We start from the raw sequence: 17,371 nt of genomic DNA on the forward strand, positions 1-17,371 counted from the left end.
CCTAATGCTTCACGGCTTTAGTGCCAGCCTCAGCCTGTGGTTTGGAGAACTTTACAAACCTGCAAACAGCTATAACGGTTACAAAACGGTTTACTAACGGAACCAAAAGTTTACTATTGCTAACAATGCTAACTGTGCAAATAACAGTGACACTGACAGCATAGCAGTGCTTGTGCGCATGCGCGACAGCTGCACCTCCCCCTTCGACTAGAAGGTCGTAAGGTTTTCGTTTTAGGTTATGTCAGTGTTTGCATGGTTTGTTGAATTGACAAAGTTTCCTAAACTAAAAGTTACCTTTGCATGATTTGTTCCAAAAAATTTGTTTAAAATTTAAAACATGGCTATTGATACTACTCAAGAAACCCATAGACCCGGGGCCTTAAAACAACAGAATAAGACTCACAAGCATGGAAGACACAAAAGCAAAGGAGCCCTGGAATCATTGAAAAAAGGTATGCTTGCAACAAAAATAACATTAATTAAGCCTCAAAGTTAATAATATGTTACAATAATATTCAACACTATTCCTAAAACACAACTCTTTTTATTAGGTTGAGTTAATAATTTTAGTAAGTTGAAAAACCAATATGATAGGCTTAATTTTCATGAAAACATAGTTCATGTAAAAATACAATTTATTTTTTAAATAATGATGTATTATCAATGATTTCCAGGGCGAACCATGGCCAAGGCTGTCAGTCAGAAAGCTAAGCGTGAACTCAACAGAAAGGAAAGACGTAACATGGCTGTTCAGATGCGACACAAGAAGCGCCAGGAGTCCATGATGAGAGTGAGGGATGTCAATGAGCCTCCGTTTCTTATTGCCTTAGTACCTCTCAATATCAACTTGAAGACAGCTCCCATTTTGGAACTCTTTAAAAATGTTGACAGTCAGGCGGTTGTCTCTTATACCGCTGAAACACATCTCCATGTTGGGTAATTTTTTTCTTATAATATTAAAACAAGGTATAAATTCATTACAATTTGTTATCACATGTAAACAAACGTATGTCCAATTTAAGAAGTAACAACTGTACAAATTGAATAAGAACACTAATTAACAAGGAAATGATCATAAACTGTATCCCTCCAGGATGCCCAGGTTCGGGAAGAGATTTACACTTGCGGAATGCAACAGTGGGAACGTCTTAGACGTGCTTGACTACCTCAAGGTGGCAGACTCGGTGCTGTTTCTTGTGTCTACCGAGGGCATCGATGCTACGGGAGAGTTGCTGTTGACAGCTGCGCTAGCTCAAGGTCTCCCCTCCACTAACACTGCAGCAGTCAACTTATCCAGCTTGCCCGTCAAGGTACTGATCACATCTGGTGAGAATGTTAATCTAGATGTTTCTTAAGGATTTTGGGTAACTTAATGGTTCTAAGTGAAAAGTAAACTTACCTAGTTTCTTTTTTAAGAGGTTGCTGTCTCTTTTAACCTTGAATTTGTCTGCCAACATCAGTCTCAGACCTTTGCGTGGAACGTAAAGCATTGGATGAGCCATACTTACAAGAATGACCAAGGTGTTGATAAATTTCAAGTGGAAAACCTGTGACAACTAATTAAGTCTGAACTAGAAGGTTTTAAAGATTCAAGTTTTGTGATAAAAACTACGTTTATGAGATCTGCCACAGCTAGATCATTGATTGTTCAGTACAAGGGAAAAATATAAACCTCATAAAAGGTATTTTGGACATGACAAAGGTCTATATAAGATGAGTAGGCTACTAGAGTGAGATAGGTTTGATATCATGTACAGTAACTTTTTATTAAAGATGACGGTTTTATTTCTCCTGTAAATAAAATTTGAATTAGTCATAGCCATTTCCCCAACCGTCGACTGGAAATTATAGTATCAAACCAGCTATACAGGTAGTTTTTAGTCATACTCATAACTTCAACTAGCAATTTTCCAAAGACCACTAATCTATTTAGATTATCAACTAGGTAGGCCTACTGCTAAAAACCAAGATTCAAACTTCAGTCTTGAATTGAAGAATGTGATATTAAACAAACATATACAGTGTCTACACACTATCTTTTGAAAATATTTTTCTGTAGACACGTTTCATTTGCAGAAACACCAAGCTGCAAAGATGCAATTGCAGAAGTCGATCAACCGATGGCTGCCGGACGAGAAGGTGATGATGTTGGAGAAGGAGAGTGACTCGCTGTTGGTACTGAGGAAGGTGTGCAGTCAGAAACTGAGACGAGTGATCCAGCGTGACAATCGCCCTCACTTGCTGGCGGAGAAAGTGGAATACGTGCCTAATGAACAGGTGAGCCTTTAATGCAAGTGGTGGAAATTTCGGAAAGGTTAAAAGTTGATAAAATATCAGGTTTCCGTTATCTAGAAGTACCTATATTGACGATCTTTTCCATCATAACAAGTAGCAAAAAAAGTTTACACAATGTTTTGGAATCTGTAATTTGATCCTGTTCTCAGGCGACAAACAATAAATCTGATTTAATAATGATTCCGTGACTGAAATCTAAGAGCAACCAGAAAGGAGTTAAGTATAAATGAGGAATAGACAGTAGTTTGCTGCGCTCTCTAAATTTTATTTTTAGTTTCACTCAAACTGAGCTCCAGCTTCTAGCTTCAATCCAATGACAAGCCTTGTATTGAGAACTTTAAAACTCGTAGGATACCTTTAAGAGTATGATCAGACTTTTTGCTTCCTATGAAAGTAGGGCAATTGGATTGTTTATATATATATTTAAAGAGCATGTCTTTTTTTATATAAAAAGCAGGCTTACCTGTGCAGTGGGTGATTATTCACAATAGGAAATACTTAACAGAATTGTGTTTATTTTGTTTAGAAACACATTTATTATATGAATATAAATGTGTTTCCTATACAGAAGACACACTGACAGGTGTGTCTATTCTTGCTATCAGAAACACAATCAATCCTATTCTGCCCCAGAGTCCTTTACAAAAACACATAAAGACTGATTGGTAATATTGAATAGGTCTAATGCTGTATTACTTTAAGTTGTGGTTTTGAGTTTGAGCGTTTGCTTCTTATTTTTATCTTTCTACATTATCAACTGTACCTGCAACTTTGTGACAACAAATATAACCGACAGACAGAGCTAAAATTAGACTTGAAGACTTATACCAGTTTACTGTTGGCTAACCCAGGTGCATCTCTCGAAATTAGTTGCATTGTGATTCTCCAGCAATAACTGATGTAACTATTGAGGAGCAACTGTTCCAATTATTTTCACTTTTCTGTTTGTCAATTTTCTGTACAATTTGAAATATATTATCCTGATGAATACTTTTATGTCAAATGTATGTAGACGCTTGCATATCAATTTAACATTGCTGGCTTTTAACTTTAAATTTGTTCTTTAGTCTGGTGGTTTGCTACGGTGGGTATATTGATGTACCGGTAATAACTTTTGCAGGGGTCAGCAGGTACTGTGAAGCTGACTGGGTATCTTAGAGGGCAGAATCTGTCCGTGAATTCTCTGGTCCACGTAGCGGGCTGGGGCGATTTCCAGATGAGCCGAATAGACTCCCATGAAGATCCTCACATCATTAAAGGCTGCATGGTGGGATCAGCTCCATCGGTGTATGCTGATCCTAAGAAACAGGTAGAAAGTTCTAGCGTTTAATTTTAGTTTTGGAGGAAAAGTCATTTGGCTTAGGAATAAATTAGGAAAGTAAGAATGGATACACAAATAACTTGCTTAAGAATTGTTTCAGTTAGTTGAAAACCCACTAAAAAACGTCCACAACACAATAAACTAGACAGTTCTGCAATTCAGTTTGTTTCCAATGAAGAAACCCCGTGTAGGGACAAAATATCAAGTTTATTGGTACCCATTCCTCCTTTCTTAATGTATTCCTAAGCATTTAATTTCTCATATTTGGACAGGATGGCAGGCCCTTTTTTACCACAGGAAAATGCAGTAAGGTCATTTTACCTTAGAGAGTGGACCTCCACCCTCTAGAAACCTGTTGGCCAGGCAATGATTGGAAGCCCATTGGATGCTTGGTCACACCACAGTTTGCATCTACATGATATTTGTTTCATAAACATGTTTTCTCTTGGTTCCACTATTGTTTCTGTGACCTACTGAACTTATATTAGTACTTTTAATGATTACTTGTTTTAGACTCTTTAGTTCAACCCATCAAATCCTTCTAAATTGAAATTCATGTAATAATTCATAATTTTTATGACATCTACATTAACTATATGGTTTGCACAGGAATCTCTTGACAGAGAGAATATTCCAGACCCGATGGACGCTGAGCAGACTTGGCCTACGGAGGAGGAAATGGCGGAAGCGGAAGAGAGAATCAAACTGGTGAAGCGGGTGCCGGCCGGCATGTCTGACTATCAAGCGGCTTGGATTCCCGAGTGTGACGCGGGTAAGACTTTAGTTAAACTAGAGTAGAATATTTGAAATATCCGGAGCTAGTTGACCAGTGTCCAAAACTGGCCTGTTAATAAAAATATCTTAAATGTTTTTCTTTTGCAATTTTTTGTGAAAACTCATATTTTTCTGTTGGGTATTGAAGTGTAGGCCTAATTAAAAATGTACCGGTACGGTATAGAGTTAACTTTGTCAAACAGTACAACAACATAATATTTTGTCCTATTTTGGACCAGAGATATCTCTCTTCACTATATTCTCTAAAGAAACATTGCAGGATAAAATACAAGCTTTGTTTTTTCTTCTTTTATTTTTGTCTCAATGAAAGAATTTCATACTTTGTATTCTGAATTTGTATGGCCAAAAACTTGAGTTCTTGTTTTCTTTCTTTTGGAGACTGAAATTACATCAATCAAAGGTTGGCAAAATGTAACCTGACAAACTATCTGTTTTTTTTTGTTTTTCCTTCTATTTACATTTGATGCACTTTTGTAGTAAAGGAAAAACTGGAAAATCATAGTGAGAAAGAAAGGAAAATCATGTTTTATTTTTGGCCTATCTTCAAATATTGTAGAAAAATAACTAGGGTATAATAAACTTTAAACTGTTACAGAGGAGATGGAGAGTGATGACGATGAGGAGGAGTCAGAAGAAGAAGTGGAGGGGATGGAATGTGTGTCCGAGGAGGAGTCTGAGGAGGGAGAAGAGGCGGAGACGATGACAGTCACTTCCGAGGCTCCTGTAGCAACAGACAAGTACGACCAGGAACACGACGAGACGGAGGAACAAGAAGCGCTGCGCAAGATAAAAGGTTGGGCTACACATTATAGACTATGAATACTGCAAGTTGACATCTTATTGTAAATTTTAAGACATTTTATTCTGTGTTTGATAACTGGTGATAAGTTATGTTAAAAAAAATATTTCAGACAAAAAAATTCATGTTTTAGGATCAGTTTCTCTTCATATAACTTTTGCTCACTCTTTGCTGTGTTACTATCCTCATTGAAATACGTTGCCACCAAATTATCAAAATCACATCATCACCATGTAGAGACCAAAGCTATCGGACATCCTAACGTATAAATTCCATACATCCACGTATTGTTGACGTTTGCCTATTAAACATTTTATTAACAGTTCCAAAAATCGTGCAATGATTTTTTCAGAGTCCAAAATGGATCAGATGTTTCCGGATGAGGTAGACACTCCTATGGATACTCCGGCAAGAGTGAGATTCCAGAAATATAGAGGACTCAAATCCTTCAGAACTTCTCCTTGGGACACTAAGGAGAACTTACCCAGTGACTACGCTCGGATATTCCAGTTCCAGAACTTCGACAAGACCAAGAAAAGGGTTTTGAAGGAAAGAGAAGAAGCAGATTATGATGCCTGGGTGAGTTTTATGCTACAAAAGTATATTTTTCAAACTAACAAAAATGTCTTAGATGGATTTATTGTGTTAGTTGTATTTGATCTTACTGTTTGGTTCCAAAATACATACTCATCAAATGAGTTTAAAGAATATATTAATGTGATTTTTTAAATTGTAATGTTAAATTATTTTACTGTGACTGAGATTGTGAAGATTGTTATCCAAACTTATTTGCACTCAATTTTTGTCAACCAAAAACCAAAAATCCCCTAGAAGCTAAAAATTGCAAGGAAGTAACTTGCTCCCATCTATGCAATCCTATAAAAATCTTATGTAACCATATATCCCTGAACTTCCCTCTCTATTGCAGGCGGGATGGTACATCACGGTGTATATCAAATCCGTCCCAGAAGAGTTGTTCGCCTCTCGTCTCGGAAATCAACCGCTAGTGATGTACGGGCAGTTGCCTCACGAACAGAAGATGTCTGTCGTCAATGTCGCGCTGAGGCGGCCGGCAGTGCTGCGGTATGACGAGCCAATACAATCTAAAGAGTCACTTGTCTTCCAGTGTGGCTATCGCAGATTCCGAGCAGCGCCGATTTTCAGCCAACACACCAACGGTGCTAAGCACAAGGTATGTGAAGCTGGATTAGATTTACTCGACAACAAAAATATCTCAATACATTCCACACTCCATCGTTGGGTTAAAATACGCCCAGTTGTTTCCTTAGCCTACTATACAATACAGCTGAATGTGTGATGATAAATATCTATATATAATTCGTAAGTCTGTAAATACTTTATTAACCAAGTTAAATTTTCCGCAGTACGAGAGGTTCTTCCAACCCGAAGCCACAGTGGTAGCCACCATGTACGCTCCAATTATCTTCCCTCCGGCTTCCGTCCTGGCTTTCAAAGAGAAGAAAGATGGTTCACAGGTAAGTTAAAAATCATTAAATCAATGTCCTGGTATAAATTATATGAATTTATATTTTAATAGTGCTATGATAGGCCTACTCCTGGAATACATAATAGTTTTTACTAGTTAACCAAAATAAAATTGTCTTCCATAGGGATGTGTTTGCTTCTTTAGGGATGTATTTTGATAAGATTTGTTTATTTCATACTTAGCTATAACCATTTTTTAATAAAAATCACTTTATCACCTACCCTGTAGCAGCAAACCGAAGTACTCATCCTACATCATACAAATCCTACACTCATCTCCATTCATACTTGGCTTAAAATACCTACTTTGTATGGTCGCCATTTAATAAGAAAGTATTAAAGTATACTCATTTAAAATTATGTAAAATAGGAAATAAATCTGACAATTTTAATGGCATATTTTGGTGGAAATCCAATCAGATACATGAAAAACACTTAGTCAGCAGGTTTTCTGAGTCAAGGGTATGTTTCTTAATGCTATGGAAAATGGTAACAAAAGGAATTCTACAGGTCAATAAATTGTGGATTGTTCAAAGGAAATTTGACAAGCTAATAAGCAACAGGAAAGGTTATACCATTAACTTACAAACTGTTAAATATTTTAATGGGCGTGGTGAATGATAAATTGTTCAACCTTATAATTCAACGACTTTTCGATAGCCATGATATATTGTATTTCAGGTGCTGGTTGCAACGGGAAATGTTCTATCCGTCAACCCAGATCGTATTGTAATCAAGAGAGCTGTGCTAAGCGGACATCCCTTCAAGATCCACAAACGCTCGGCCGTCGTTCGCTTCATGTTCTTCAACCGTGAAGATATCAACTGGTTTAAGCCTGTTGAGCTGAGGACCAAATTCGGTCGTCGAGGACACATAAAGGAACCCCTAGGTGTGTATTATAAATTTGTTTGAAATAGATTTAATTTTGACGGATGTAGTGAACTAAGCTATTGCTTGGTTCTCTTCTAAACGGATGCCATGAATCCATGCCATGAATGTCTTGTTTGTTGATGAATTTATCAGACATGCGTTTCTGCTTCAAAGTAGCTCTTTTCACCCTAGGGAGTCATCTGTTTTACTCCATAGGGAATGAACTTTTATTGTAATTAATGGGTTGTACCGATTTGTTTTCAATCTAAGAACAGAATTGAATTAGTTCATTGTCGACTGAATTGTTTGAATTTGTTGTGTGTTGTTTTCTTTTTTAAATTTGTTTACATTGAATCTAAGATGAATGATGTGGGAAAACAGTTTATTGCACTGTAAGCCTAAGGAATTTAAGTAAGGTACTAAGGCGCTAGGCACAAGTCTGGGATTGTTTTTCACACTACTTCAGGCTAGACCTAGGTTGTGGCATTATCACTTAGATAAAATTCCATTGGCGATTTGGAGTTTGACATATTGATAACCATAGATAGTATAATGGACACAATTATCGTAATAGATTAAATTTAATGATTCAATACCTTTTGAAACAGCTGTTTTTTCACAATAGCAGAATTGAAAAACAGATGGAAGTCATTTTGAGAGCATATCTTTAGATAAAAGGTATTTTTTGTCTAAACTTGGTTTGCTTGAATAAAAGTGTAATATGACAAAAAATATAGTTAATCACACGGGTAATAGAAGTCTTTTCAACGTTCATTCCTTTTCCGACCTTGGCTTCGCCTCGGTCTGAGTTTGTATGGAAAAGAGTCACATTACGCTCTAGTGGTGAAATCTGCAATTTTAAGTTAAAAATGAATTTCAGGTACGCACGGTCACATGAAGTGTGTTTTTGACGGACAGCTCAAGTCTATGGACACAGTTCTTTTGAATCTCTACAAGCGAGTCTTTCCCAAGTGGACTTTCGACCCAGACGTCCAGTTTAAAACTGACACTGCTTCAACATCGATGGAAACAAGCTAATCATTTTGTGGACTATGTATAGTTTGTTAAGCTAATCAAACTGTTGATTTTGTTAAAATTACCAGTAATTGAAGCCTGGTATCACATCATTTGGGCCAATTACTCTTTTTTCTTTATATTCTGAGATTATACGCTTGAATTTATTGGAGGCTTTTTCCAGTCCAAGACCAAAACGGAAGTTAAGTTTTTTTAACTGAAGATTATTTTTTAATAATTTTTACACAAGTTGAGGATGTTTTATTCATGCATCAATATTTAGAATTTATGAAAGTAAATTTTAAAAAATCTCATCCAATATTTGCATAATCAGGAATTGCCATATTTAAGTCATAATTTTTTTATTTTTGTCCAGAAACAATATATTTTATTTGTATGTTATGCTGATATGTGTACATAGCCTATTGTTTTAAAATAAAAGTTAAAAAACTACTTTTATTAAAATTTCATATCCACATTCCTTTACTATGATAACAAAGAAAAATATCTGCGCCTAGATGAAAGCTCTCCATCCATAGACAAAAAATCTCATGAACACTATGAGGCAAAGGTATAAACTACAGTTTGTTCTCCAGTTATTCTAGTTTATTTCAATAGTAGATATTGTGGTAACAATTTTCATGACAATCTAACCTTAATATTGTATAAACAACATGTAACAAAGCATTTTATCTTTATCCATATGATTTTTTATGACTCTCTTTTTCCGTGGTTTTAAATTTACAATATAATCTTAAAATAGACATTTATGATGTTTGACATCCATTCTTGTAAACTATAAAAAACCACAGCAATTTTTAAGCGGTATTATGTATAGTATTTGTTTCGTTCCAGTGGAATCCTCCTTGCTTTTCCAAAATCAAGCATGAAGTTTCCTTTTCATATGTTCAATGGTCATTTTTGTGGACATAAATGGTAGTAACATCTGGCCTTCCGGTAAACTGTATATCCAGCACAACAAAATGAAACCACTCCATGAAAACAACTCTTTGTCATCGAGTTAAAGGATTTTTATCACAAAAGCATTACTTTTTGTTTTTGATAAATTGTACTTAATCATGAGCAAGGCAGATGTATTGGGTTCATACAATTTAGAATGTAGAAAATCACTAGTAGAGCATCCACAATTAATTATGAACTATACAGGTAACAAACAAATAAAATTATAGAAAATATTTAGTATGAATTGTAAACTCATATAAATTAACTATGTAAGTTCATAAACTGGAAAAACCCATTGTTCCCCCTGTATAGTTCCTTGAAAAGAACCCACATGAAAAAAAAAAAAATAAAATAAGGCCCCTAGATACCCAAAATTGCATCAATATGGCCCCTAGAGACCCCCTTACTTTGCCTTCTCTTGCCCAAGGTTCCTGGGTCAGGGCAAAGTTCAAGGCCCCACCCCCAATGCAGTGTACAGGTTAAAATATTCTATTAAAAATGCTCACAATCCAGCAACAAGTTTCAAAATGACAATTTGATTTACTAACAAGTTGAAAAAATGCAACGTGCAAATTTATAAAGCGTAACACTATAAATTTACATATATTTACAAATAAAATTAACAATACTATTTTGTCATTTAAATTCAATGTCTTTGTAGCTATACAATTTCCATTTTATAAATTATTTCTAATTAAATTCAAATAACCCTCTAGTCTATTTAGGACTATGATGAGTTCTGTTTAGACTTTTTCGCAGATTTGATAGACTTTGGTTTCTGTTTGTCCGATCCTCCGAAGAACGAAGTGATGACTTCGGACATCTCGGGCATGTCGTATTTGGCCAAGTTGTTCAACTGCTCCATTTCCTGAAACAGGACCAAAGTTCTTAGGCTAGGAACAAATACCTCTTAAATGTGATGCCCCTAGTGACCGTCTCCGACTTTGTTGGGGGAGGGACGGGACCAATTCCCAGCGCACAACATTAGTTTGTACCACTTTCCCTAAAAGCGTTTAAGTATTTCCTCCTTTAATTCCTCCTGTAAAAATGCAACCAGCGTGGACAGAAAAAAAAGACTACGTTAAGTTTTATCCTAACAAGATTCATAATAAAAGAACGTATATACTCAGATGTGTTACCAACAATATAAGCGCAAAGCAGTACTGTGCAATTGAGATTTGCCTTTATAACCAATAATAGGTAACTGTTTTTACAGTAGATTTAAAGAACTACATTATTATCCGTATTCTCATCCCGTTTCAAAGCACGGGCAGAGAGACTTGTAATGGTAAACATAAAAAAAATTTAACAGATATTGGAAAATCAAATAGGTACAACCATAAAACAATCTTTAATTGATCCATAAGGATGTCAAATCTATAAGGTACCTATGGTAATAGGTAACACCTACCTTCCTAGTTTCAGGATCGTTCATCATTCTCGGAAGAACCATGATAAGCAGCAAAGGCAACACCATCATCAGGACCTGTAAAGGGAATATTAAAATCCATTAGATAATTTGTTTATTGAGCGGAGCGAGCGAAGCTCTTATACGTCGACTTTTATGCATTTCGTAATACGCAAACTCCTCCTAGACGGCTGAATCAATCGTTTTCAAATGTTGGATGGTGATAAAGATCATATCGGTGAGTGCCAACATCTATATGGCGTTAAAAATAACTCTCAGGAATCCGCCCCACTGGGTCTCAAAGTTTCAATGTAATCCTTATGGAAGCGGTATTTGACACATAAACAAAGACATATGATCAGCTGTTGACTTTTGAATACAGTAGATAAATAAATAGCTGATAGCATTATTCCACAGATATTAGAACATAAACGGTGGTATGGATCATAAAATAATCAAATGACGACACTAGCTTAAAGGTCCGCGACGTAGGAAGTGTTAAAGGAAGTACTAAAGATGAACAGTCTGGAGTGTGGAAACTGTTTATGACGACTAGATTTAGGTATCTGCATTCCAAAAATTATAAGGGAAGGGAGGAAAACGGGTCCGCGACTTAGGAAGTGATGGAGGAAGTAGTCAAGGCAAGCTGTCCGGAGTGTGGGAACTGTTTATGACAATTAGATTAAGGTATCTGCAATCATAAAATTCTATGGAAAGGGAGGGAAACAGTTCCGTGGCGTAGGAAGTGGCGAAGGAAGTAGTAAAGGCGAGCAGTCCGGAGTGTTGGAACTGTTTATGACGATTAGATTGAGGTATCTGCAATCATAAAATGCTATGGGAAGGGAGGAAAACGGGTCCGCGACGTAGGAAGTGATGAAGGAAGTAGTCAAGGCAAGCTGTCCGGAGTGTGGGAACTGCTTATGACCATTATATAAAGGTATTTGCAATCCTATGATGCTATGGGAAGGGAGGGAAACATGTCCGTCACGTAGGAAGTGGTGAAGGAAGTAGTCAAGGCGAGCTGTCCGGAGTGTGGGAACTGTTTATGACGATTAGATTAAGGTATCTGCAATCATAAAATGCTATGGAAAGGGTGGGAAAAAGGTCCGTGGCGAAGGAAGTAGTCAAGGCGAGCAGTCCGGAGTGTGGGAACTGTTTATGACAATTAGATTAAGGTATCTGCAATCATAAAATGCTGTGGGAAGGGAGGAAAACAGGTCCACGATGTAGAAAGTGGTGAAGGAGGTAGTCAAGGCAAGCTGTCCGGAGTGTGGGAACTGTTTATGACGATTAGATTAAGGTATCTGAAATCCTATGATGCTATGGGAAGGGAGGGAAACGGGTCCGCGACGTAGGAAGTAATGAAGGAAGTAGTCAAGGCAAGCTGTCCGGAGTGTGGGAACTGTTTATGACAATTAGATTAAGGTATCTGCAATCATAAAATGCTATGGAAAGGGAGAGAAACAGGTCCGTGGCGTAGGAAGTGGCGAAGGAAGTAGTAAAGGCGAGCAGTCCAGAGTGTTGGAACTGTTTATGACGATAAGATTAAGGTATTTGCAATCATAAAATGCTATGGGAAGGGAGGAAAACGGGTCCGCGATGTAGGAAGTGATGAAGGAAGTAGTCTAGGCAAGCTGTCCGGAGTGTGGGAACTGCTTATGACCATTATATTAAGGTATTTGCAATCCTATGATGCTATGGGAAGGGAGGGAAACATGTCCGTCACGTAGGAAGTGGTGAAGGAAGTAGTAAAGGCGAGGAGTCCGGAGTATGGGAACTGTTTATTACGATTAGATGAAGATATCTGCAATCATAAAATGCTATGGGAAGGGAGGATAGCGGGTCCGCGACGTAGGAAGTGATGAAGGAAGTAGTCAAGGCAAGCTGTCCGGAGTGTGGGAACTGTTTATGACGATAAGATTAAGGTATCTGCAATCATAAAATGCTACGGAAAGGGAGGTAAACAGGTCCGTGGCGTAGGAAGTGGCGAAGGAAGTAGTAAAGGCGAGCAGTCCAGAGTGTTGGAACTGTTTATGACGATTAGATTAAGGTATCTGCAATCATAAAATGCTGTGGGAAGGGAGGAAAACTGGTCCGTGGCGTATGAAGTGGTGAAGGAAATAGTAAAGGCGACCAGTCCGGAGTGTGGGAACTGTTTATGACGATTAGATTAAGGTATCTGCAATCATAAAATGCTGTGGGAAGGGAGGAAAACTGGTCCACGATGTAGGAAGTGGTGAAGGAGGTAGTCAAGGCAAGCTGTCCGGATTGTGGGAACTGTTTATGACGATTAGATTAAGGCATTTGCAATCCTATGATGCTATGGGAAGGGAGGGAAACAGGTCCGTCACGTAGGAAGTGGTGAAGGAAGTAGTAAAGGCGAGCAGTCCGGAGTGTGGGAACTGTTTATGACGATTAGATGAAGATATCTGTAATCGTAAAATGCTATGGAAAGGGAGGATAACGGGTCCGCGACGTAGGAAGTGATGAAGGAAGTAGTCAAGGCTTGCTGTCCGGAGTATAGGAACTGTTTATGACAATTAGATTAAGGTATCTGCAATCATAAAATGCTATGGGAAGGGAGAGAAAAGGTCAGAGACGTATGAAGTGGTGAAGGAATTAGTAAGGTGAGCAGTGTGGACTGTGGAGTGTGGGAACTGGAAACTGTTTTTGTAGTTAAATTAATGTATCTGCAATGCTGAAATGCTATGAGAAGGGATGGGAGCATCCCCACGACATAGAAAATGGTGGAAGAAGTAGTAAAGTATGAGCATAGTGTGAAAACCGTCTGTGGCAGTTAGATTTTGATGTATCTTTAATCCAAAAAGGCTATGAGAAGGGAAGGAAACAAGTCTATGACGTAGGAAATGGTGAAGGAAGTGGTAAGGCTTGCAGTGCAGAGTGTGAGAACTGTCTTTGGCAATTACATATAATATATCTGCAATCCTAAAATGTTATGGGAAGAGAGGGAAATAGGTCCACGACGTAGGGGGTGGTGAAGGAAGTAGTAAAGGTGAGCATGTTGAGTGTGGGAATGGTGTATCTGCAAAGCTAAAACGCTTTGGGAAGAGACTGTAGACTGTAGGTTAAAATAATTTCGAAGCACGAATCGATACATATTTCGATACATGCAATCGTTTAAAATAGAAATTTACAACTGAGTTGACAACAGCTGATTTTTACTCCATAGAGGATAAAAACTATTTTTACTCCATAGAGGATAAAAACTTTTTTTACTTCCTAAAGAGTAAAATTGCTACTTTAGACCCGCAACGCATGCATTAAAAACGACTGGTATTACTGCAGTATGACCAAAACAATATAATATAAAACCTTGATGACTCCGCTCAATTTTGTGGATGCCTCTGCGAACGCCACCTAGTAATTTATTTTGTCCTACATCTTGCCATATGTATAGAATTAAGTTATAATTACATAAGCTCATGAACTTAGACTTAGAATATTAAATTTAAGTGGTAAATATGGGTCATGAAATGAAATGGGAAGGTAATGTAAAAAATAACAAAATCTAAACCACAAAAAATGCTATTTGCCTATTTTATTTTATTTATTACTACCTAATAATTGCCTTGGTTTTGCAAAAGTGTAGTGTGTAGACTAACACAGGTAGGTCCATAAAATAAATCTTTTCATATTCTCAGCGCGACTCCAAATAAAAAAAAAAAATCTTTCAATTAGTTACCCTAAGAAATAAAAACTTAGATCCTAACAATGATTTTTTTTTTTGAATCAAGGAGTTTTTTTGCATTAAGTTAGGATTTTTAATGTTAGCAAAGGAAGTTATGGATTAAAAATATCATCAATTCTTTGACACAATTGGGTTCCTATTTTAAGCAGAATACGTATATGCAAGGCGAGTCAGAGTGTAGAACGGAGTAAGCTGATCTGTATAGCTTTTGTTACTGACTAAGATCAGCTGTTTCATCAGTCAAGATCATTTACTAAAAGCCCAATGATCAAGGACAGCAAGGCCCAGTTTCAAGCCATCAAAAAAGGTACTGACTTTTCTCAGGTGATCGAACCGGCAACCTTTTGATTACAAGGCAAGCACAATAAAAACTCAGCTACCCAGCTTCACAAAGTTAAATGTGAAAATATGTGCGGAAATGTCATTAAAATTGACTACCACAAAAATTACCAAATAATGGTTTAGGTTGTGGCTTATGTTCTCAATGGATCAATCTGACAGTAAACCTTGTTTATTATTTAACACTTAAGAGGTCGATCCAACATACAATGAAATTTTAGTTGAATAGGCTAGAAATGATTAAGGTAATTCTAACAGTTTGTGGAGTGAAACAATATTTTGTTGTTGTAAGTTAGGCCTAATCCATGACTGTTTAACTTAGTACAAGTTGGTATTTCGGCTGCACTTTAGTTTACGTCCTACATTCATTCTAAAGTAAATATCGATCAATATATTGATTATTTCAATCGATATTATTTAAGTTTGTTAAGTTATTGTTGTTTGTTGTTGTTAACCTAACCTAACTGACCAAGTGAAATAATCGAATAATCTATATATCGATATTTTTAATTTGAATGAGTGTAGGACGTTAACTTAAGTGCAGCCGGTATTTCCAATTTATGATATACATTTCTGAGTAATACTAATAGAAAAAAACTTAGGCACATATCCATACCATTGGGTTAAACAGGAAGTCAGTGGCCCTCCATTGCTCCCTGACGTAGAAGTATCGTGTGACCCCAAGGGGCTTTAACTTCAGAGGATAAGGCACCGGCACTACTTGTGACGTCTGAATGTAGTTCACCTTTCTAGCACGCAACTTCCCTTTAGAGTTAATTTCAACCCTGACAGGCTCATACGTGTAATTTGGGCTTATCACTTCCAGCACATAAGATCCAGATGGCACATTGTGAATGACAAAGCTTCCATCATCCCTGAAAAATTGCCACAATGGTAAAATCGAAACAATCCAGCTGTAGCCTACTTTACATGTGATGAATGTGTTGGAAGTCAGAAGCTAGTTACTTAAAAGTGCAAGTATAATTTTGGGTTATTTTAATCATTTTCTTTGTCAGAGTAAGATTAAGAAGACTAAAAAATAGTGTCTCTGCGTTCATATAGGTAGTATTTAACTTACCCTACCTACAATGTTCCAGGAGGGCTTGTAGTAACATTGTAGGTAGGGTAAGTTAAATACTACCTATATGAACGCAGAGACATTATTTTTTAGTCTTCTTAATCTTACTCTGACAAATAAAATGATTAAAATAACCCAAAATTATACTTTTGGGCAGATAAACAGAAATAAAACTGATCCAGGTAAGGAAATCACTAATGGGCATAGGCCTAACTTAAGCCTAGGTAAATGTTCAACTAGGAACATTGAACTGTCTAATGGTTTTGCAATTTTGCATTAGGCCTAGTTAGAAAGATAGCATGATAACTTACTAATAACTTAAATAAGGCACCAACGATAGTCTAGATATTTTTTAACAGCTTTACTAAATGTTATCCTTTTCAACACATCAGTTACGTATTGTTCTGACATGAATGGATTTTATCTGGAAATCCCTGAGAAGATTGCTACAAAAATTTTGGGTAGGCTAGACTTCCGTAACTTATCTGTTGTCAAAAACAACCGAATGAAAATATCGATTATTTGATTGTTTCATTCGATATATCAATCGATATCTTCATTCGGTTGTTTTTGACAACAGATACGGAAGTCTACCCAAAATGTTAACATTAAGTTTAATTCCCTGAGTAAGATGCACATATAGGCTAACTGTGGATAACTAGCCGTGGCTAGCTCCAATTGCGGACTAGACATTGGCAATCACCCCTTAGCTGACCAAAGCCTAGAGGCCTAGTCAGATGATCTAGGCTAGCCTACCTAAGTAAAGGCGGCTGGGGTTCAGGACAAGGACTTTGGACTAAAATATTTATCATACCCTTACCTCAAAAACCCCATGTGTTGCCCTCCTTTGGTAATAACTCGTGTCTCTGCAATCCAATTAGGGTTGGGATTTAAGCTCTCCAGTGGAAACAATTTGCCTTCAATTTCGTAGAGATCATTGCTGTTTGCTTCTGAGACTTCGTATCCATTAATTGAAATAAGTCCTGATAGTAATAGAGTGCACAGCAATGTAAAATACATATCGTCTATAAATTTAACACAAACTAGACCTAGAGCAACGATAAAGATTCAATAAACAATATCAGATCAGATCATCCCTCTGTATTCGTAATCTAGCAAGCAGTCGAACAGCGAGTGACAGAACAGAAACAGAAAGCAGAAACAGTGAAACAGAAGACGACATTTAGACGTTAGAGACATAGAGTAATATCATTAAACAGCTAAATTTTCGTTGACCAACGGTGGAAAGAAAAAACATAGGTATGCTTTTCCCG

General features: G+C 37.0%; 2 protein-coding genes across 2 annotated transcripts; one reads left to right on the forward strand and one right to left on the reverse strand.

The window, feature by feature from the left end:
• Positions 1 to 224: 224 nt before the first annotated feature.
• Positions 225 to 9,019, forward strand: LOC128993259 (pre-rRNA-processing protein TSR1 homolog). Its single transcript, XM_054417045.1, has 12 exons — positions 225 to 452; positions 675 to 936; positions 1,094 to 1,310; positions 2,077 to 2,277; positions 3,416 to 3,604; positions 4,226 to 4,388; positions 5,007 to 5,204; positions 5,563 to 5,789; positions 6,139 to 6,402; positions 6,596 to 6,706; positions 7,398 to 7,605; positions 8,467 to 9,019. Exons 1-12 carry the CDS (start codon positions 338 to 340, stop codon positions 8,622 to 8,624), a joined length of 2,313 nt encoding a protein of 770 aa, XP_054273020.1. The 5' UTR covers positions 225 to 337; the 3' UTR covers positions 8,625 to 9,019.
• Positions 9,020 to 10,083: 1,064 nt separating this feature from the next.
• On the reverse strand, positions 10,084 to 17,225 carry LOC128993548 (ER membrane protein complex subunit 7). Its single transcript, XM_054417519.1, has 4 exons — positions 16,918 to 17,225; positions 15,636 to 15,894; positions 10,975 to 11,049; positions 10,084 to 10,431 (listed from the first exon to the last, which is right to left on the reverse strand). The coding sequence occupies exons 1-4, from the start codon at positions 17,115 to 17,117 to the stop codon at positions 10,291 to 10,293; spliced, it is 675 nt and encodes a 224-aa protein (XP_054273494.1). The 5' UTR covers positions 17,118 to 17,225; the 3' UTR covers positions 10,084 to 10,290.
• Between the last annotated feature and the right edge of the window lie 146 nt (positions 17,226 to 17,371).

Source organism: Macrosteles quadrilineatus, unplaced genomic scaffold (genome assembly GCF_028750875.1).
Source record: "Macrosteles quadrilineatus isolate MER2022 unplaced genomic scaffold, UCM_ALF_1.0 Scaffold_4__1_contigs__length_99947679, whole genome shotgun sequence".
NCBI lineage: Eukaryota > Metazoa > Arthropoda > Insecta > Hemiptera > Cicadellidae > Macrosteles > Macrosteles quadrilineatus.